The sequence below is a fragment of the Xenopus laevis genome, chromosome 2L (genome assembly GCF_017654675.1).
Source record: "Xenopus laevis strain J_2021 chromosome 2L, Xenopus_laevis_v10.1, whole genome shotgun sequence".
Classification (NCBI taxonomy): Eukaryota; Metazoa; Chordata; class Amphibia; order Anura; family Pipidae; genus Xenopus; species Xenopus laevis.
In genome coordinates this window covers 1,478,534-1,500,344 of record NC_054373.1, presented here as the reverse complement: position 1 = coordinate 1,500,344, position 21,811 = coordinate 1,478,534, and the positions used below count along the sequence as shown (strand labels likewise).

The 21,811-nt window shown below is 43.3% G+C and overlaps 2 protein-coding genes across 3 annotated transcripts; both read left to right on the top strand.

The window, feature by feature from the left end:
- The first annotated feature begins 5,973 nt into the window (after positions 1 to 5,973).
- On the top strand, positions 5,974 to 9,037 carry hsd3b1.L (hydroxy-delta-5-steroid dehydrogenase, 3 beta- and steroid delta-isomerase 1 L homeolog). Its single transcript, NM_001096285.1, is given in 3 exon segments — positions 5,974 to 6,205; positions 7,364 to 7,528; positions 8,004 to 9,037. Coding segments are annotated over 3 exon segments (1,143 nt in total). The 5' UTR covers positions 5,974 to 6,045; the 3' UTR covers positions 8,822 to 9,037.
- Positions 9,038 to 16,317: 7,280 nt separating this feature from the next.
- Positions 16,318 to 21,720, top strand: pla1a.L (phospholipase A1 member A L homeolog). Of its 2 annotated transcripts, none has more exons than XM_041581390.1 (11): positions 16,318 to 16,401; positions 16,776 to 16,980; positions 17,319 to 17,496; positions 17,610 to 17,718; positions 18,335 to 18,436; positions 18,846 to 18,932; positions 19,295 to 19,462; positions 19,819 to 19,911; positions 20,369 to 20,477; positions 20,619 to 20,783; positions 21,253 to 21,720. In XM_041581390.1, the coding sequence occupies exons 1-11, from the start codon at positions 16,329 to 16,331 to the stop codon at positions 21,449 to 21,451; spliced, it is 1,488 nt and encodes a 495-aa protein (XP_041437324.1). In that variant the 5' UTR covers positions 16,318 to 16,328; the 3' UTR covers positions 21,452 to 21,720. The 2 variants fall into 2 exon arrangements, with proteins under 2 accessions (XP_041437324.1, XP_041437323.1); XM_041581389.1 differs by having other exon boundaries at positions 16,319 to 16,401; positions 16,761 to 16,980.
- The last annotated feature ends 91 nt before the right edge of the window (positions 21,721 to 21,811 follow it).

The following is a 21,811-nucleotide window of genomic DNA, read 5'->3' as shown; positions in this document are numbered from 1 at the left end:
CACTGTGTCAATGTCTCTGTATTATTGGGGGGTCACTGGACAATAACTGATGCTTCCCTGTATACACAGCACAGTGAGAGAGCACCAAGGGTTAATCACCCTCTCCTCCTGCTTTGACCAATGCAAGGACAAGTACAGAGCTGACATATGTATATACAGTTTATTTATATATGGGGGGTAGTTACACAGATGTAAGTGTCAGGCTGAGCCCAGTCAGGAGGAATATTGCACAATATGACAGTTAATTTCAGCCTGAGGATTCAGCCTTCCCTTCTCCCCATTATCTCCCCATTATCTCCCCATTATCTCCAGACACAAGGACAAGACCCTCAGCAGAAAAATGTTTGCCGCCTGCTCAGGGACATTGGGGAGTTTCTATTGAGTTGTGTAACATACAAGAGCTGAACCCTCAGGAATGGGTCCTTGTACCAAGAAGCTTGCAATCTAATGAGTCGGACACACTTTCTCAATAAGCAAATATACATAATGAGCAGTGATGCAAGAGAGAGGGCCACACGGAGCCAACTCTGTATGAGGGCAAGTCCTAGGGCCACTATCCTGATATAGGGGCAACCTTGCTGGAACATGGCCAAATAGGCACACACACAGAATTCCACAACAACCAGCAATATGCAAAGAGTGTGCTTTTAAACAATGAGCATGCCCAGCAAGCACCCACTGACACCCACTGCCACCCAGCGCCACCCACTGACACCCACTGACACCCACTGTCACCAACACTAAGATTATGGCTGTTAAACATCACAAGATACTGAGCTAAATGGGTCAGAGGCCTGGATCGGGCCTGGATGGTCAGTGACCCCCATTTGAAAGCAGGAAAGAGTCAAAAACTATTAAAAAAAAGAAGACCAACTGAAAAGTTGCTAACAATTGGCCATGCTGTAAGATACTAAACGTTATCTTAAAGGTGAACCACCCCATTAATTAATGACTTATTTAGGATAAGGGGCGACTACAGTGGAATTGGTAGGGTTGTGATATCAAATGTGTTTGGGGGTTAAAAGGTAAATCAGCCAATAGCTTTGCATATTTTAGTTAAGGTTTCCCCCATTCTGGGTTTGACCCCCTCCCTCTTGTTTCTTCCAAGCATTTAGGGGGCCCCATTCTCTGCCCTATGGGTTCCTCGCCAGGATTTGTAGGTATCTAACTGCACCCCATATGCCAACCCCTCAACCCTCAGTTGGAATTCAATGCTGCCCCTTTATGTGCAACATGAGTGCAATGAAAAGGACTTGTGCTGATCATTAAAGGGACAGTAACCCACTTGTGCAACATGAGTGCAATGAATAGGCTTGTGCTGATCATTAAAGGGACAGTATCCCCCTTGTGCACCATTAGTGCAATGAATAGACTTGTGCTGATCATTAAAGGGACAGTAACCCACTTCTGCAACATGAGTGCAATGAATAGGCTTGTGCTGATCATTAAAGGGACAGTAACCCACTTGTGCACCATGAGTGCAATGAATAGGAAAAAATTGCAAAAAAATGAAGATGACTGGGTATTGGGGTACTTCAGGCTCTCTATCTCAGCAGGACACCCCCGCTCCAGGGGCAACAAATGATCCAATAGCTCAATGGAATTGAGAGAAAGCACGCAATGCAGATTAACTGCTAAGTGATTTATTTTTCACAACATGTTTCAGGCTGCACGCCCTTTATCAAGTGTAAAACAAACTGATTATTCACAAACGTTTAAAGGTGTAGACAGGAAGTGAAGTCACACAGGGTGAATACAAATTACCTTAATTAATACGGGTAATTACCATATAGTCACATTTAGTATGAATAAATTACTATCATAATATCCAAACATATGAAAGTTATAAAAAACCTTTAGTGGAAACACTATAGAATAGAAAATTAGTTTATAAAAAACTTTTTTAAGAAACTTTTTTTAAAAAAAAGGTACAAAAATTCATACATAGTACTGCCCATTATTAGGGCCTGCTATGAAAAAGCTTGATGGTCCTGTGTTAAATATGAAAGGAAGGAAAAGCCCGGTAGTCTTACCAGTAGCCGTACAAATTAGTATATTGTATCTATCTTGAGCACAGAGATATTTATCTGCAAAAAGGAAACAAATACAGCATCAGTTTCAATCATAGGCAACATTGTAACAACATTAGAGAAAACATTTCACACTCCAGCTGTCGTTCATGCCTTTTGGCTGTAGTGTGTCAAGTCTCTTAATCCAATAGGCTTCCCTTTGTAGTAACTTTTTATTAGTGTCCCCACCTCTCTGGGAGGGTGTAACTACTGCCACGACTGCCCACCTTAACTGGGATTGGTTATGATAAGCAGAATTAAAATGTCTAGACACCGTAGTGTCTGTTGCTGTTCCTTTTTTAAAATTTCAGATGTTACCCTTATGTTCCTTAATCCGAGTTTTTATGGGTCTTTTCGTTTGGCCAATTTACACTAGACCACAGGGGCACTTAAGCAGGTAGATAACACTACTTGTGTCACATGTGGCATAGTGTTTCAGCTTAACTGGGGTCCCCTGTGTCGGATGTCGCATAGCGTCTCCTTTAATAATAGAGGCAGGGCCGCCATTAGAAATCACGGGGCCCCGTACAACAAAATTTTTGGGGCCCCCTGGGCCCCGCCCACAGTGACGACCAAGCTCCGCCCCATATCCCGCCCACATCGCAGTTAAAAGACCACACAGACATCTCGCTAAAAAAGTAACCCCCCCCACACAAGTTGTAAAAAGCTATTGATGGTCAGGGCCCCCTTATAAAAAAAATTGGGGCCCCAAAAAAAAAAAAATGTAAATTTTTTTTTAAAACATTGGTGGCAGGGGCCCCCTTATAAGTTAAAAAAAACTTGGGGCCCCAACAAAAAAAATGTAAAAAAAACTAAAAAATAAACAAACATTGGTGGCAGGGGCCCCCTTATAAGTTAAAAACAAATTGGGGCCCCAAAAAAAATTAGAAAAAAAAAAATTTTTTTTTTGAAAAAAAAAAAACTGGTGGCAGGGGCCCCCTTACAAGTTAAAAAAATTTGGGGCCACCAAAAAGAAAATTAATTTTTTTTAAAAAAAAAAAACATTGGTGGCAAGGGGCCCCTTACGAGTTAAAAAAAAAATTGGGGCCCCAAAAAAAAGTTTTAAAAAAAAGATTGGTGGCAGGGGCCTATAGAATATTAAAATAATACATTGGTGGCCAGGGGATTAAAAAAAAACACAAACTGGTGTTCAGTAGAATTGAACTCATGACTTCAGTACTTCAACTTCGCCTCCTTTCGTGACTTCGGGTCTTTTCACCGCTTCAGGACTTCGGCTTCGGCTGTTTTCGTGACTTCGAGTCTTTGCGCTGCTTCAGGACTTCGGCTTCGGCTGTTTTCGTGACTTCGGGTCTTTTCGGCGCTTCGTGACTTCGTCACTTCGGCTTTTTCCGTGACTTCGGGTCTTTTCGGCGCATCGGCTTCGGCTTTTCGGCACTTCCGCATTCGGCACTCAAGAGGAATGACGTACGGCTCGGGCGCTCGTAAGGGGGGCCCGGATCTTCAAAAAATGCAGCGCTGCCGGGCCCCCCTTCATGCCCGGGCCCGGTACGCTTGTCCCCCCCTGATGGCGGCCCTGAATAGAGGAACAGCAGTTACAACTTAAACATGCATATGTGCCAACTTTTGGTTTCCCTAAAAACCTTTGAGTTCCTTTTTGTGGGGGATTAACCTCTGAGGGACACAATAAATCTCGGAGGGACGAACCTTTTTTATAACTGAAAACAGGTGGATTTAACAAAACACTCTTCAGTGTTTTATCTTGTTGCAGTATTGTCCAATATTTATGGATGATACGTTCTATTACCTTACTTTTGGAGTTATATTGACTTACAAATGGGAAAACATTCTTATTACATTTAGGTTTATATGTTAGCAGCTCTTTTCTAGGCATATTACCCACTTCTATGGCACAGTTCTCTATATCCTTAGTTTTATAACCTCTTTTTACAAATCGTTGTTTTAACGTTTCCACTGCTGAGGTATAGTTCCCTTCTTCGGAGGAAATCCTCCGTGCCCTTACAACTGGCCCTTAGGGATAGCTCTAATCACTTTAGGGGCATGGAAACTGGAAACCTCCCAGAGAGGTGGGGACACTAATAAAAAGTTACTACAAAGGGAAGCCTATTGGATTAAGAGACTTGACACACTACAGCCAAAAGGCATGAACGACAGCTGGAGTGTGAAATGTTTTCTCTAATGTTGTTACAATGTTGCCTATGATTGAAACTGATGCTGTATTTGTTTCCTTTTTGCAGATAAATATCTCTGTGCTCAAGATAGATACAATATACTAATTTGTACGGCTACTGGTAAGACTACCGGGCTTTTCCTTCCTTTCATATTTAACACAGGACCATCAAGCTTTTTCATAGCAGGCCCTAATAATGGGCAGTACTATGTATGAATTTTTGAATTTTTGTACCTTTTTTTTAAAAAAAGTTTTTTATAAACTAATTTTCTATTCTATAGTGTTTCCACTAAAGGTTTTTTATAACTTTCATATGTTTGGATATTATGATAGTAATTTATTCATACTAAATGTGACTATATGGTAATTACCCGTATTAATTAAGGTAATTTGTATTCACCCTGTGTGACTTCACTTCCTGTCTACACCTTTAAACGTTTGTGAATAATCAGTTTGTTTTACACTTGATAAAGGGCGTGCAGCCTGAAACATGTTGTGAAAAATAAATCACTTAGCAGTTAATCTGCATTGCGTGCTTTCTCTCAATTCCATTGAGCTATTGGTGCAATGAATAGGCTTGTGCTGATCATTAAAGGGACAGTAACCCACTTGTGCAACATGAGTGCAATGAATAGGACTTGGGCTGATCATTAAAGGGACAGTAACCCACTTATGCACCATGAGTGCAATGAATAGGCTTGTGCTGATCATTAAAGGGACAGTAACCCACTTGTGCAACATGAGTGCAATGAATAGACTTGTGCTGATCATTAAAGGGACAGTAACCCACTTGTGCAACATGAGTGCAATGAATAGGACTTGGGCTGATCATTAAAGGGACAGTAACCCACTTGTGCAACATGAGTGCAATGAATAGGACTTGGGCTGATCATTAAAGGGACAGTAACCCACTTGTGCACCATGAGTGCAATGAATAGGCTTGTGCTGATCAATAAAGGGACAGTAACCCACTTGTGCAACATGAGTGCAATGAATAGGCTTGTGCTGATCAATAAAGGGACAGTAACCCACTTGTGCAACATGAGTGCAATGAATAGGACTTGTGCTGATTATTAAAGGGACAGTAACCCACTTGTGCAACATGAGTGCAATGAATAGGTCTTGGGCTGATCATTAAAGGGACAGTATCACCCTTGTGCAGCATTTGTGAAAAATCCATTTTTTTTTATTTTTTTTATTCTTTGAGCTAAACAGGGAAACTAAAGCTCCTCCATGGTTTGTCCATCCAAGTAGATACATGTGTTCCCAGCACACAGATAATCCCCGTGCATAATGGGCTTTCACTAACAAAACAGTCACAACAAAGGGTGTATATTGGGACTCAAATGATCTACCCTGCAAGGACAGCTATAGAGGAATTTCAGTTTCCCTGTTTAGCTAACGAAACACATGAATATTTTGTGATTATAGCTGCGGCCAGTTTATTTTGGGCTTTGTGCTGATAGGGTTTCTTCCAAGGTACAGGGGGAGATGAGTTGGGGGGGGGGACCACCAGGTTTGCTCACTTAAAACTCAGCCAGTATTTCTAACAAGTTCAAGGGGGGCTGGTAATACATTAGGTTTTTAGTGGGAAGGAATATTTCACAATGTCTGACTCAAGGACTCACTGCCCCTTGAAAAGACCTTCAAACAGCAAAAAAAAAAGCAGCAGATAAGGGGAGGGTGTAGGGAAATCTGTGGAATATAGGGAGCCCCCCATGCTACTCACTTCCAGATCTCTTCCCATTTGGACTGGGCCAATATCCCTATCAGAGAGTCTCTCGGGCAACCTGGACCCTGGGGCATCTGCCTGACTGTATTGTTACAATGGCCGGCTCCTTGGCTGGGATTCACTGTCTGCTGACTGGGGCCAGTGGCTTCCTGGGACACAGGATTCTGCAGCTTTTGTTGGAGGAAGAGGGGGACCTGGCCGAGATTCGGCTCATGGATAAAGAATTCAGCTCTGACCTGCTGGGCACCTGTGACAGTGAGTAGCACTCCCCTGGCATCGGCTGGAACCCTAGTGATTCCCACTCCAAATACATGTGCACCAGTGTGAGAGAAACAGGTCCCTGCACCTTTAAATTAACTGTTTGTATGGTGTAGAGAGGGATATTCTAAAACAATTTGCAATTGGTTTTCGTTTTTTATTATTTATGGTTTTTGAGTTATTTAGCTTTTTATTCAGCAGCTCTCCAGTTTGTCGGTCATGTGGTTGCTATGGTCCAAATGACCCTAGCAACCATGTATTGATTGGAATATGAATAGGAGAGGACTGAATAGAAAGATGAGCAATAAAAAAAAGCAATAACAATCCATTTGTAGCCTTGCAGAGAATTTGTTTTTTAGATGGGGTCAGTGACCCCCCATTTGAGACATGGAAAGAGTCAAAAGAAGAAGAAGGCAAATAATTCAAAGACTATAAACAATAAACAATGAAGACCAGTTGAAAAGTTGCTTGGACTTGGTCATTCTATAACATACTAAATGTTTATTTAAAGGTGAACCACCGCTTTAAGGTCCGGATCTGATCTGGTGTTGTGAGCCTAGTCTGGCCAACACGGCATCTGTTGTCACCGCAATGATCTTAAATAAAGATAGTGAAAGGTACAGGGAACAACTTTCCAGCAGAGATGGTAGGAATGATATAGACTGGTACAGAAATAAACAGCCTCTCAGCAATTATTAACCAATGTATCCAACTTCTGCAGTTCAGGGAGTGGGTGAACTGGGGTTACTGAACTCCAAATGGGAAATATGGGGGCAGGGAGGGATCAAAACACATTAAAATTTAAATCTTAGAAAAAAATTGTAACAATATATATATATGAAATTGACCTAATCTTCCTGTTATAACTCAGTGTTATTATGGGCAGAGCCGTTGCACAGGCAGATAAGTACAGTAGCCCCTACGTACAGCAGACAGACAAGCAAGTATTTTAGTTGCCCTTTAAATTTGAATGTTGAAATAAAGAGTTAATTAAACATGAATAAGAGAAATCCTGTAAATCTAACAGACCTGTGTTGTACATAAAGCTCATTTTTGGCAAATATTAACAAATACCTGAGCACCAGGAGGAGCAAAATGTTTTCCTTATTGGGGGGACAAGAAGACTCATTATTATTCTTTCCGTGTTCCTGGCAGGATTCCAGGGAAAGGCGATGCTGAGCCTCCTCCAGGGAGATATTCAGGATCAGGAATTTTTGCTCCAGTCCTGTCGGGGGGTGGACCTGGTCATTCACACGGCGGCCATTATTGATACAGTTGGAAAGATCAGCAAGGACGTCCTGGTGGCCGTTAATGTAACTGGTAAGGATTATCCAACCTGAGAGTTGCAATCGCTCTGGGCTCATGGGCTGCTCTCCTTCCCACTGTCCCACAGCAGGTGGATTGATCTGTTTGGCCACTAGATGGCGCCATCTTTCAATTACACTTCTGTACATAATACCCTGTGATCACAGTGTGGAGGGCCCTTACTATGCACTAGGGATGCACCAAATCCACTATTTTGGATTCGGCCGAACCCCCGAATCCTTTGCGAAAGAATACTGAACCAAATCCTAATTTGCATATGCAAATTAGGGTTGGAAAGGGGAAAACATTTTTTACTTCCTTGTTTTGTGACAAAAAATTTCACTACCCATCCCGAATTTGCATATGCAAATTAGGATTCAGATTCGGTTAGGCCCTGCTGAAAAAGGCCGAATCCTGAACCGAATCGTGGATTTGGTGCATCCCAACTCTACACATACTCATACTACTGCCTTTATTCTCTTTTTTTAAGGGACAGAGCGCCTCCTGGAGGCCTGCGTGCAGAACAACGTGCACTCTTTTGTCTACACCAGCAGCGTGGAGGTGGTAGGACCCAACATGCGGGGGGATCCTGTTGTTAATGGGGATGAAGAGCTGGTGTACAACAGCAAGCTGAGCTTCACCTATGGGCAGAGCAAGAGGTTGGCTGAGAACAGTGTTCTTAGGGCCAATGGGCGGGCCCTTAAAGATGAAGGAACACTCATCACCTGCTCTCTTCGGTCAATGTACATCTATGGGGAAAACTCCCAGTTCCTCCTCTTGCACCTTGACCAGGCCATAATGAATGGTGGCGTCTTCCACCGATTGTCCAAGAAGGAAGCTCTGGTCAACCCTGTGTACGTGGGGAACGTTGCGTGGGCTCACATCCAAGCCTCGCGGGCAATGAGGGACCCTGAGAGGGCCAAGAAGATGGCAGGAAATTTCTACTTCATCTCTGATGACACTCCCCACCTCAGCTACTCTGATCTCAACCATGCTCTGGGCAAGGATCTGGGACTGGGGGTGGAGCCCAAGCTCGCTCTGCCCTTCCCTCTTCTTTACTTTGTGGCCTTTTTATTAGAAATGATGAGTTTCATGTTAAAGCCTCTTGTGAAGTTTGTGCCACCATTTACCCGCCATCTCCTGCGCCTCCTGAACACCCCATTCACCTTCTCCTACCGCAAGGCCCAGAGGGACATGGGCTACAAGCCGCGCTATAGCTGGGAGCAGTGCAAACAACTGACCACTGGATGGATGGAGTCCGTGCTCCCCCTAAGGCAGGAGCTTCTCAAGAATAACCGCAAACTGTGATTGATGATAAAGCTGCTCCATGTCCAGTATGTCCACCCAACCTGGAACATCAGATCATGGGTGACTGAGATCTGGCCAATGGAATTTGGTTGTGTGTGTTCTCTGGCCAGAGGCCAAATACAATCACAGTAATAAAATAACAAGGACAATATATCATATTCATGAGGAGGCTTAACCTACCAATATATGGACAGAAAAGTATGAGGATATATCTTATTGTGTGCCCAGAACATTCCTTCTCTGTATATTTGTATTTATACATATGGGAGGAGGAGGTGCCATAGTGATTCCCTTAGACAGTACAGTATGAGGGTATAACTTATTGTGTGCCCAGAACATTCCTTCTCTGTATATTTGTATTTATACATATGGGAGGAGGAGGTGCCATAGTGATTCCCTTAGACAGTACAGTATGAGGGTATAGCTTATTGTGTGCCCAGAACATTCCTTCTCTGTATATTTGTATTTATACATATGGGAGGAGGGAGGTGCCATATTGATTCCCTTAGACAGTACAGTATGAGGGTATAGCTTATTGTGTGCCCAGAACATTCCTTCTCTGTATATTTGTATTTATACATATGGGAGGAGGAGGTGCCATATTGATTCCCTTAGACAGTACAGTATGAGGGTATAGCTTATTGTGTGCCCAGAACATTCCTTCTCTGTATATTTGTATTTATACATATGGGAGGAGGAGGTGCCATATTGATTCCCTTAGACAGTACAGTATGAGGGTATAGCTTATTGTGTGCCCAGAACATTCCTTCTCTGTATATTTGTATTTATACATATGGGAGGAGGAGGTGCCATATTGATTCCCTTAGACAGTACAGTATGAGGGTATAGCTTATTGTGTGCCCAGAACATTCCTTCTCTGTATATTTGTATTTATACATATGGGAGGAGGGAGGTGCCATATTGATTCCCTTAGACAGTACAGTATGAGGGTATAGCTTATTGTGTGCACAGAACATTCCTTCTCTGTATATTTGTATTTATACATATGGGAGGAGGAGGTGCCATATTGATTCCCTTAGACAGTACAGTATGAGGGTATAGCTTATTGTGTGCCCAGAACATTCCTTCTCTGTATATTTGTATTTATACATATGGGAGGAGGGAGGTGCCATATTGATTCCCTTAGACAGTACAGTATGAGGGTATAGCTTATTGTGTGCCCAGAACATTCCTTCTCTGTATATTTGTATTTATACATATGGGAGGAGGGAGGTGCCATATTGATTCCCTTAGACAGTGCAGTATGAGGGGTATAGCTTATTGTGTGCCCAGAACATTCCTTCTCTGTATATTTGTATTGATACTGTGGGAATTCACAGTTTGCCCACTGATTGCACCAGCTTCTCTTATCTTCCCCATGTTCTGGGTCTTACAGAGCATTCTGGGAGATATGTACCTTCCCTCTAGAGTTTCCCCAGACACTGTGGCACAATCCATATGGTCAGGAGGTGCCATAACATTTAGGATTAAATTAATATGGCTGGAACATTGCGTTTTGTCTTATTTACATATATACAGCTATATCTATAGCAAACTATCTATACACTGACACACACATTTATATATATATCTGTAAACTAACTAGAGTTTAGTATCACAATAGCCTTTGTATTATGTCTGTCCAAGAAATTATCCAAGTCCCTCTTATAGTCATTAACTGAATCATCACCCGGCAGTGCATTCCCCAACCTCACTGTCCTCACTGTGATGAACCCCCTACTCTGTTCCTTTAAATGAAACTTCTTTTCCTCTAGTCTGAAGGGGAGGCCTCTGGTACGTGATTCTCTTTATGGGTAAAAAGGTCCCCTGCTATTTGTCTATAATGTCCTCTAATGTACTTGTAAAGTCTAATCATGTCCCCTCACAAGCGCCTTTTTTCCCCCAGAGAAAACAACCCCAACCTTGTCAGTCTCCCCTCATAATTTAACTCTTCCCTTCCTCTAACCAGTTTAGTTGCACTTTGGGGCAGATTTATCAAGGGTCAACTCCCATCAACTCGAAATATGAAAAAAAACAACCAATCGAAATTTATTTAAAAAATTTAATTTTTTAAAAACAGGTGAATAGGATCGAGCTGCAAATTCGAGGTTTTTCACCCCAAATTTTTTTTTTAAAATATTTTTTTTCAAAAGTCCACCAAATGACGCCAAATTGATTGTAGGAGGTCCCACATAGGCTAAAACACCAATTTGGTAGGTTTTAAATGGCAAATAGTTGAATTCAAATTCTTAAAAGGATAGTACATGATAAATTTAAAAATTCTAATTTCAGATTTTTTTTAAAATTCAAATTGAATTTGAACTATTCCCTAGTCAAATTACACTAAAATAAACTCAAAATTCGAATTTAAAACTTCGAATTTTCAATTCGACCCTTGATAAATCTGCCCCTTGGTCTCTGCACTCTCTCCAGCTCATTTATATCCCTCTTAAAGGGATACTGTCATGGGAAAACATGTTTTTTCTAAAATGCATCAATTAATAGTGCTGCTCCAGCAGAATTCTGCACTGAAATCTATTTTTCCAAATAGCAAACAGATTTTTTTATATTTAATTTTGAAATGTGACATGGAGCTAGACATATTGTCAGTTTCCCAATTGCCCCAGTCATGTAACTTGTGCCTGCACTTTAGGATGGAGCTACTTTCTGGCAGGCTGTTATTTCTCCTACTCAATGTAACTGAATGTGTCTCAGTGGGACCTGGATTTTACTATTGAGTGTTGTTCTTAGATCTACCAGGCAGCTGTTATCTTGTGTTAGGGAGCTGCTATCTGGTTACCTTCCCATTGTTCTGTTGTTTGGCTGCTGGGGGGAGGGGGTGATCTCACTCCAACTTGCAGTACAGCAGTAAAGAGTGACTGAAGTTTATCAGAGCACAAGTCACATGATTGGGGGCAGCTGGGAAACTGACAATATGTATATGTAAATATATATCCAAGGTATATGTCCCAAGGTTCAATTAAAGTTAAAAATTGAAAGTCACATTAAAATAGTACATAGTGACCCCAAATGGCCCACCTTACGCGTTTCATACCCTCCGGTACATAGTCATAGGTCTATTTGTCAGTAGTATATTCAACACAGAATTTAAACCCAGGTGATCCCACCCATTTTACTCAAAAACCAAAGAGGTACATCCAACCCCCTTGAATACAATTTTGCATTATGCCAATACAGGGAAACAGTACCAGATCCTGCACTTTATGTTATTCATTGTTAATTCAGATATAATTCCAGTAACATCCTATTCCAGCATTTTAATGATATAAAAACTAAGTCTATACATGTTACAATCAATAAAATACAGTCAATTTAAATACCTTAGAAACTTTGCACTAATATGTTCTGTTATGAAAACGATGGTGAAAACCCATCACTAATCTTTCAACTTTATTGGTCTGCTCTAAAATATACAGAGTTCAGCAGAATCAAAGAACGAATCCTGTTCTATTTCAGTGTAACATTTAATGTCGAATTTCTAGTTGAGACCTAATGGCAAACGTGTTTGTAAATGGAAAATCCAAAATACTTCTCTCTTCCCTAATGGGCTTCTATGGTCCCCTCCTCTCATTCACTCATCCAATAAACTTTCAATTTTGAACTTTAATTGAGCCTTGGGACATATATCTTGGATAAATATTTATAGTACTTTGTATTATTTTTGCCAAAGTGCATAACCTGCATTTATCAACATTGAACCTCATTTTCCAGTTTGCTGCCCAGTTTTCCAGTTTAGACAAATCACTGTGCAAAGTGGCAGCATCCTACGTGGAACCTATAGTTCTGCACAATTATTTCATCAGCAAGTTTCTAGGGTCCCCTATTTGTCTGCCTGTCTGTGCTCTGAGCTCCCCAATATTAAAGTGCTCAAAATTGGATTCTCACTATTTTTATTCTGCACAGAACATATTCCTTTCTTACATTTACATTGTATAGTTTTATTGTTACAGACAGTGCTAAATTGTGCTATGAACATATAAACAAAATACATACAATAATCTCAAGTATTGGCCACTTCTTTGCTTTTATGTATATAGATCATGGGTAGGTAAATAGCTGGATAGAGACAACGGATACAGAACCAAATTGTTCCATCTACCATGGGAAAGAGAACAGCCCAGGAGCAGGAAGTACAGAGAATCAGAGCTCTGTACCTGGGTAAGTACTGGGGGAGATTCACTTACCCAGGGGGAGGTTCTTGTCTGACCATGGGAAAGAGAACAGCCCCAGAGCAGGAAGTACAGAGAATCAGAGCTCTGTACCTGGGTAAGTACTGGGGGAGATTGGATTCACTTACCCAGGGGGAGGTTCCTGTCTGACCATGGGAAAGAGTACAGCCCAGGAGCAGGAAGTACAGAGAATCAGAGCTCTGTACCTGGGTAAGTACTGGGGGAGATTGGATTCACTTACCCAGGGGGAGGTTCCTGTCTGACCATGGGAAAGAGAACAGCCCAGGAGCAGGAAGTACAGAGAATCAGAGCTCTGTACCTGGGTAAGTACTGGGGGAGATTGGATTCACTTACCCAGGGGGAGGTTCCTGTCTGACCATGGGAAAGAGAACAGCCCAGGAGCAGGAAGTACAGAGAATCAGAGCTCTGTACCTGGGTAAGTGCTGGGGGGAGACTGTATGTACTTAGGGAGGAGGGTGCTTCAGGTAATGTTAATGGGTGCAGGTTTTGTCTTTAATGGATTTACTTTTCACCATTATTGCATTATCTATGTGCCAAAATCAGCAGCCAATGAGCAAGCTTTCTGCTAAAGGCAGTTTGATCGACTGTTAGAAAGTAATTATTTATCTGTATCTTCTGGTTGGAGCTGCCATACTAACTGGTTCCAGAAGCAGCAGCCAATGAATGAGACAGTTACTGTTCAGCTAATTAGTATAGGGGCCACAGTCCCTAAGATACTGAGCAGAAGAAAGAAACCAAATAGACTGAATCTAATCAAGAGGCACTTCTACAAATCCCCTCTTTAGGGTAAGATCAGGACCACCATCAGAAATCACAGGGCCCCATACGACAAAATTTCCTGGGCCCCCTGGGCTGCACCCACCGCAAGCCCCACCTACAGGACCGCCCTCCCCACCCCACAGGTCTGCCCCCCACCACATAGTAAAAAAACAAAATAAATAGGGTTCCCACATGTTAATAAAAAATAAAAAGATATTGGTGGTCAGGGCCCCCCATAAAAAAACATTTATGGCCAGGGCCATTAAAAAATATTGCTGGCTAGGACCCCACATGAGAAAAAAAAATTGTGGCCAGAATTCGTGGCCAGCCCCCCCCACACACATTATAAGAAAATTGGTGGACAGGGCCCCTTAAACGCCCATGCCTTCCCGAAGTCAGCAGCTCTCAGAAAGATGGGGGGCCCGTCTAATCAAGTAAGTGTGGCGTGGCCGGGCCCCCCTTACCCTCGGGCCCCCTACAACTCTTCCCCCTGCCCCCCCCTGATGGCTGCCCTGGGTAAGATGCTGGGGGGGTGTACATCAGTGCAAATGATTAACACCCAGAATTCTCAGTCAGTTGCTCCTAATAAGACCATTGATTGGGGGATTCAGTGCAATTAATGCAACTCAGCATCTCAGAACCCTAAGCAGAACTTTATGTGTTTAGTTTTGGTCTGCAAACAAATTGATCAACAGTCCGAGCTCCTGAACTTTAGATTCTGATCTGTGATCCGCGGTCATTTCAGTACAAACAACCCAGAGCAATATCATGTGCAATTGTAATGGCACCACATCTGTGTATTTGCACAAGGGCTGGGACAAGGGACTGACTAGGGGACAGGGATAACATTGTCACATTACTGCACAACACTGAGGGGTATCAGGAATTAGATCAGGCTCAGTCCCTGATACCTACAGCCCCAAATTCATAACAAGTTATATCTGTCGCTTGGGCTCAGCAAGAAACCATGAAGAGAGCAGACCTAAGTTTGGGCAGGGATTTCTGGATTGTGGCTCAGCGAGGGGCCATCAAAGAACCAAGTCTCTCCTGGGCCAGAGCACCAATTTCTGGGTTTGGGCTCAGCAAAAACCATGAAGGGGGCAGGTCTCTGCTAGGTTTGGTAGTCAATTTCTGGGTTTGGGCTCAGCAAGAAACCATAAAGGGAGAGGGCCACTCCTAGGTTTGGGCAGGGAGTTCTGGGTTGTGACTCAATGAGAAACCATCAAAGAACCAAGTCTCTCCTGGGCCAGAGCACCAATTTCTGGGTTTGGGCTCAGCAAAAACCATGAAGGGGGCAGGTCTCTGCTAGGTTTGGTAGTCAATTTCTGGGTTTGGGCTCAGCAAGAAACCATAAAGGGAGAGGGCCACTCCTAGGTTTGGGCAGGGAGTTCTGGGTTGTGACTCAATGAGAAACCATCAAAGAACCAAGTCTCTCCTGGGCTAGGGCACCCATTTCTGGGTTTGGGCTCAGCAAAATACCATGAATGGGCACATTTCTTCTAGGTCTGGTAGCCAATTTCTGGGTTTGAGCTCAGCCAGAAACCATAAAGGGAGGAGGTCTCTCCTAGGCCAGACAGACTATTTCTTGGTTTGGGCTCAGCAAGAACCCATGAAGGGAGCAGGTAGTGGCTCAGTGAGAAGCCATCAAAAGAACCAAGTCTCTCCTGGGCCAGGGCATGTCTGGGTTTGGATTCAGCAAGAAACCATAAAGGGAGCAGGTCACTCTTAGGCCTGACATCCAATTTCTGGGTTTGGGCTCAGTAAGAAGCCAAGATGTAAGCAGGTCTCTACAAGGCATGAGCAGGGAGTTCTGGGTTGGGGTTCTGTAAGAAATCAAGTCTCTCCAAGACCAGGTCTCCAATTTTTGGGTTTGGCTTTGGTAAGAAGCACCAAATTAATTCCCAAGTTCTATCTGTGGCATGGGCTCAGTAAAAAACCATGAAGGTAGTAGGTTTATCTTAATCCTGGGCAGGGAGTTCTGGGTTGTGGATCAGTAAGACGCCATCAAGTAACCAAGTCTCTCCTAGGCCTGGAACCAATTTCTGGGTTTGGACTCAGCAAAAAGTGACCCAGGCACTGATTTCTGGTTTTGATTTTTGTATTCTGGACTCAATAAGAAGCAATGACGGGAGTGGGTCACTCCCAAGCCAGGTATATATAGTCTGTATTTATTCATTTAGGCACTGATCAGGCTATGAGAGGGGATGGGAGGGGGATAGGAAAGACCAAACCTCGGGTTGAGGGAGTCATTGGGATTCAGGTCCAGAGTCCACACAAACAACATCCTGACTGATGACTATGAGCAAAACAATTCTGAACAATTGCACTGAATAATGAGTATGAGATGAGGAAGGGAGCTGGATAACTGCTCAAGGCCAGTTCTGATGCTTCTCTGCTGTTTGGGTTTAGAGGAGAAACAAAGAGACTGTTCAGATGTTTCCTGGACTCTGGGCTGAGAGGGCCGGACTCTGATCTGCTGTGGGATTTGTAAAGCTGAGAAGGTTTAAGTACAAATCTGTACTGGGACTCGGAGGAGCATGGCAGGGAGTGGGAGCACCAGGCACCATTTGCTCCAGTGGACAGTCAGCCTGGTTCTGATTACTTGGGCAGGTAAGAAGACTTGGGTATCATTATTTAATAACCTGGTCAAGGATAGATACAATATTATAACAAAAATATTATTATTGGTCTGATTTCTGGGGACAAAGACTCCATAGTGTTCATCAGAAATCCTTATCGGGGCCCCCATATCACCTGCACCTGAGGGGGGAAGGCACTATAAAGGCACAATCACCTCTGCAACAGGAATATTCATGGTGGTTTCCTATGATTTTCCAATGCTGCATAATTCCTTCTCTGTACACTTGTACATAAGAAGAAAGAGGGAGGGAGCTGCCATAATGTTTTCCTTAAATAAGAGTGTGATGGTGTCAGCTCTACAGATCTGTGCTCTCCTGTTCCGAATCCAGGTTTTTTCCTCCCAGTTAAAGCTCAGGACTCCAATCTCACGTGTTCAGATTTCCAGACATCTGGGATATTCCAGGACAATGAACTCCAAGTCCAGTTTCTGCTATTCACCTTCCAAAACCAAAACTGTGGGCACTTTATTAACTTGAGTAAGCCCGAGAGTATCAAGGACTCACCCTTCAACTCCAGCCGGGCCACCAAGATCCTGATCCATGGTTTCAGGTCAGTTGAAGACCAAATTCTCATAGATAGCTTTCTTATGCTAATTAAAATTGTCCGATTGTCCTCCAAGATATGGTCAACTTTGCCTTTAATGGACTTTATACTGAATCTGTGTCCTTCCAGTATATGATTTTGCCTTAGTTTCTCCCTCCCTGAGCAGTAGAAGGGCCTAAAGAGATGTTACAGGTTCTGCCCATATCTCATTATACAGGGATTCTGGGAGGGAGAACCTGATTAAATACTCTTCACTCTTCCCACAAGTGCTCCTAAGAACCAACAAGTTTCAAGAACCTTGGGGCAGATGTGGCATTTAGAGTCCATTTATTGTCTATCCTCAGGGCCTTGGGGACGAAGCCTTCATGGATAGATGATATGGTGGATGCCCTACTCGGTGCAGTAGATGCCAACGTGGTGGCAGTAGATTGGGTTTCTGGTTCAACCGCCAAGTACAACCAGGCAGTGGAGAACATTCCGAGGCTCAGCAATAAAGTAGCGGAACTCATAAACCGCCTGCTGGTAATTAATGGGGTCTAAATGTAACCATTGGAATGGGGGTGTTAATAAGTTTAGCAGGGGTTACTTTGCCTGTACTGCCTCCCCCTCCACTGGCTTCTCTCCTGTGTCCATAGGAATTGGGGGTCACTGAGGAATCTCTGCATATGATTGGGATCAGCCTCGGGGCACATGCGGCTGGACTTGTGGGGCAGATGTTTGGTGGGCGGATAGGACATATCACAGGTAAGGGGCAATGATGAGCCAATGGCAAGTCAACTGTGGGGCAAAAAGGTGCCTCACTTAAATGTCCAACCTCTGGGAGGGACCCTTTTTGAAGGCCCATCTGTTGGGCAGGGCTCAAGTGGAAATATTGGAGTATCAGTCATTAAGCCATATCTAGGGGAGCATATCTACATATACATATTCATCTCATATCTCACCATAGCTTACTTTTTATTAAATATTTTATTTCATTTAGCAATAGACAAGAAGTGAATAACATGACAACATCCAATCTATGAATACAATAACATGTTGTTATATCTTACTTTCAAGCTGGGCTCTCAGGTGTTTTTAGAAGAGCAAATGACCATACTCCCCAACTGTCACCCTAACTGGCCTTCATACCCCACCCCTTCCCTCCCCAAAGGGCCATTGTCACATTTGGGGAGCCACGGCTCTAGTAGCAGGATAAGTCGCAATGATCATGGAGTTCCCCTGAAGATATTCCACTAACCAGTAGTCATTCCTGCACTTTTCCCTGGGCTCTGATTGGAAGGTTTTCACTAGAAGTTTGGGCCAATGACTGTATTTTTTTAATTACTTCCCATAAATTCATTATGATCCCTCTGTGCCCCAGGATTGGATCCTGCAGGCTACAAATTTAAGAAAGCCGGTCCAGAGGAACGCTTGGACCCCAGGGACGCAATATTCGTAGAGGCCATACACACAGATACTGACAGTAAGGACTGCTTTATCTCGGGGGGCTTTTTTTGTGGGATGGAAACTGTTGGGGGTAGTTTTGATATTGATTTATTTGTTTGATGTTGAGCTTGATGGATGGATCGTTGGGCAATCTAAATCCATGGGGGCTGCTGTTATTCAATGACTGTTTTGTTTGCCTATGTTTGGCCCAATAAATTGGTCAAACGCTGGGGTGCGGCCAAAGAACTGAGTAGTAAGCAGTCATGACACATATATAGTTGGGCAGGTTAACCTTTCTGCCCAACCATTGGTACAAGTAGATCCTCAACAGGAGGAAGCCTCATGGACTGACCAATGGTCTGTTTAGGGTGACCCTCATGACTATCGTTGGTAATTACTAAATAATTGGCTCATTACTTCCCCCCTATCCTTTTTTGATATCCCAGGCTTTGGTATCAGCATCCCCGTGGGACACGTTGACTATTTCATCAATGGAGGCCGAGACCAGCCTGGATGTCCGTCTGTCCGTCACTGTGAGCTAAACTAACACTGGGTCATTTGTATTTGGCACTGGGGCCCCCCTTGCTTCATGTGGGGGGGGTCTCTCAATCAGGTTTATTGCAAGGGGATAATGAAGATTAAGGGGGATTTAGCCTCCTCGATAAAAGAGACCAATCTCTATAAATCCATCTAAAACTATAAGTTCTTCTATGGGACGGATTGTGTAATTAGAAATGACACCCTCCTGCCCTGGGTGTAACTACTACTACTACTACTACTTGCCACAGGGCAGTATGTAAATAGCCCCTAATAAATGAGTCTTATGAGGGAACCTGTATAACCCTACTACAGAGAGTTTCTCTTTGTGACCTGGGTGTGATATTTGCCCCTGCAGTGTATGGATTTGTTATCTGCGACCACATGCGCTCAGTCACAATATATATCACCGCCCTGCGGGGAATCTGCTCCTTCACTGGATTTCCATGTCCCAACTACAAGGAGTTCCTCAGTGGCCAATGTGTGAACTGCAGCGTCTCCTCCCCGCTGGCCTGCCCCCGCATAGGTATGATGACTTTGTGTCCTCTACCATAAATACATTGTTCAGAATTAAGAATCATTACATTAAAGGCCAATTAATATTACTTTTTATGTCCCCGTTTTTCTGTGTAGGTGTCAATTGAGTAGTTTGTAGTCTCAGCCTTGTATAAGACTCTATTGTTACTGTAGTCCTCTAATTTCCTAATAATGATCTTTTCACATAATGACCCTGACTTGAATGATACATTTTACATATTGAACCTTCTGGTGATGCTCCATAGTATTTAGTTCTCCGGGTTGGGAGGTGAGCAGGGTAACAGGCTCCTATGGGGAAGGACCCACTTACTAACCCATTTACTTGTCTCCTTCCCATTGCCTAAGCCCGAGAGGAAATCTTGGCCAATCCCAGGACACAGATCATCTCACAGGAGGCCCAAGTGTTTCTGATGACCACTTCCAAAGACCCATTTTGTGGTGAGTGATGGGCAAAGCCCCTGTAATGTGGCAGAAATGAAGTGTCTCCTTGTGCCTGGGGTGAAAGTGAACCATAGAGGGAGGCTCAGGGGTTACATTATAGAAGATTAATTAAAGACAAGAAGCCTTAGTTGGAGTTAGAAGAGTTAATATATTGTAGCCCGGGGATAATGACTGATTAGTACCTACATGTTACTGGAACCCAATAGATAGTTGAGAGACGGGTAAAGCAGAAAAGGAGAGGGAGTAGGGAGCATGTCAGGCAAAGGTCCCTCATAGAGTTGTCAAAATTAAATCAAGAAAGGACAAATGTAGAATAGAATGAAGAATTTCTTGTTAGAAAATATAACTGGTGCCCCTCAGCCCCCAACCACCATCACATCTTTTTAATATATTCCATGATGTGAATCTGTTGTTTTAGTCTCCAGAGCTGACAGTGAATTCTCTCCTTCCCCAGCCCACCACATGCTACTGGTCTTCTCCCTGACAGAGCCAAGAGACTCCACCATCACCATTGAGATTGAACTGAAGAGCGAGACTTCCAGCAGCAAAGCCAAGGTCTCCATGTAAGATTCTCCCCAGGAGTCTCTCTGAGATCTGACTAATGGAAAGGTTGCCTTTATTTTGTTGTCCCACGTTAACATTCCACCTGTATCCTCGGCTGTTACGTCATCAATGTCAGTTATTTTGTCTCCCCCTTATTTCAGCCCTAATGGTCACGTTGAGGGTCGGACAGTCCTTGCTCATGATGTTCCTCTGTGTGAGCTACAGACAGCAGTTCTGAGATATCCTGGATCAATAATCAGATTTTGGAAGGGTAAAACGGAAATCAGTGGCACATTTTGTGTCTCAGAGATGCCCCTGAAGGACAGGTAAGAGCATGTGTAACATTAGCCAGTGCTAAAGTGTCATTAGACCCACTAGGAACCCACTAGGACTTGATGGATAATAAAGGGTAACTGCTGCAAATGGGATCAATCATTGCTTCTTCCATGAAGGTTGATCTGTCCAATTGAAGGGCCATGGGCTGCTTGTGTGCTAAAGGGTCCAATGATTTTGTGGTGGGACCGCACAGACACTTGAGCCCAGAAACAAGACAGCCAGACTGGCTAGTCCCAAGAACCTAAGCAAGGAAGGGCAAAATGTGAGGGTTTATATGGACTGGCACAAGGATTGATGACACCTGAGTAGGCACATAGATGTTCTGTTGTTATTAGAAAGTGGTACACTGGTTCCATTGTGGATTTCATGCCCATCTCATATAACTAGGGGAATGGTGACTTTGTGTCTGGCGTCTCTGCACTGCCGTGTTCTGACTTGGGACTCTCTCTTTGCTTCTAGGAATGAACTGTTTTGCCTGCCTAATACCATAACCCTGACTGGGAACAGCCGACATTCATTTAACCTGGAGGCTGATGGGAGACTTGGATGTCACAATCCAACCCTTGCAAAGAAAAGCAACACACAGACCAATAGCCCACCCACTGGACCGACCAATGAGATTTTGACCACCACTCAAGTCTCTAATCCCCCAATCTGAACTCTGAGGGGACAGTTCTACAGAATGACTTGGTCACAGACATAGAGACACCATGTAACCCAGCTCTTTGTTCCCTCTCCAATTTACTCACAGATCCCCATCATCATCATCATCACTGTATCCACAGCCCCCGAACCCTCAGACCCATTACAGCTAAATCTGCTCTATCCAAACCTCCTCCACATGAAGTGTGATCCCCCCCAATTTTGAACTTAAGAAATGGGCAGTTCCATTGAACACTAATGAGGAGAATATATGTATTATATGAATGTTTTATACCTGGAGAAGGATTTTGTGTTCCTTCTGTACCAAGTCAAAGTGAGCATGTGCCCAGGGTGCCAATATATTATTATTATTATT

Excerpts from the sequence above, each read along its gene's own strand:
- pla1a.L (XM_041581389.1), top strand. The coding sequence starts at position 16,329 with ATGGCAGGGAGTGGGAGCACCAGGCACCATTTGCTCCAGTGGACAGTC. Across the intron at positions 17,719-18,334 it reads GCGGATAGGACATATCACAG|GATTGGATCCTGCAGGCTAC; the intron begins GTAAGGGGCAAT and ends TCTGTGCCCCAG. Across the intron at positions 20,784-21,252 it reads GAGATGCCCCTGAAGGACAG|GAATGAACTGTTTTGCCTGC; the intron begins GTAAGAGCATGT and ends CTTTGCTTCTAG.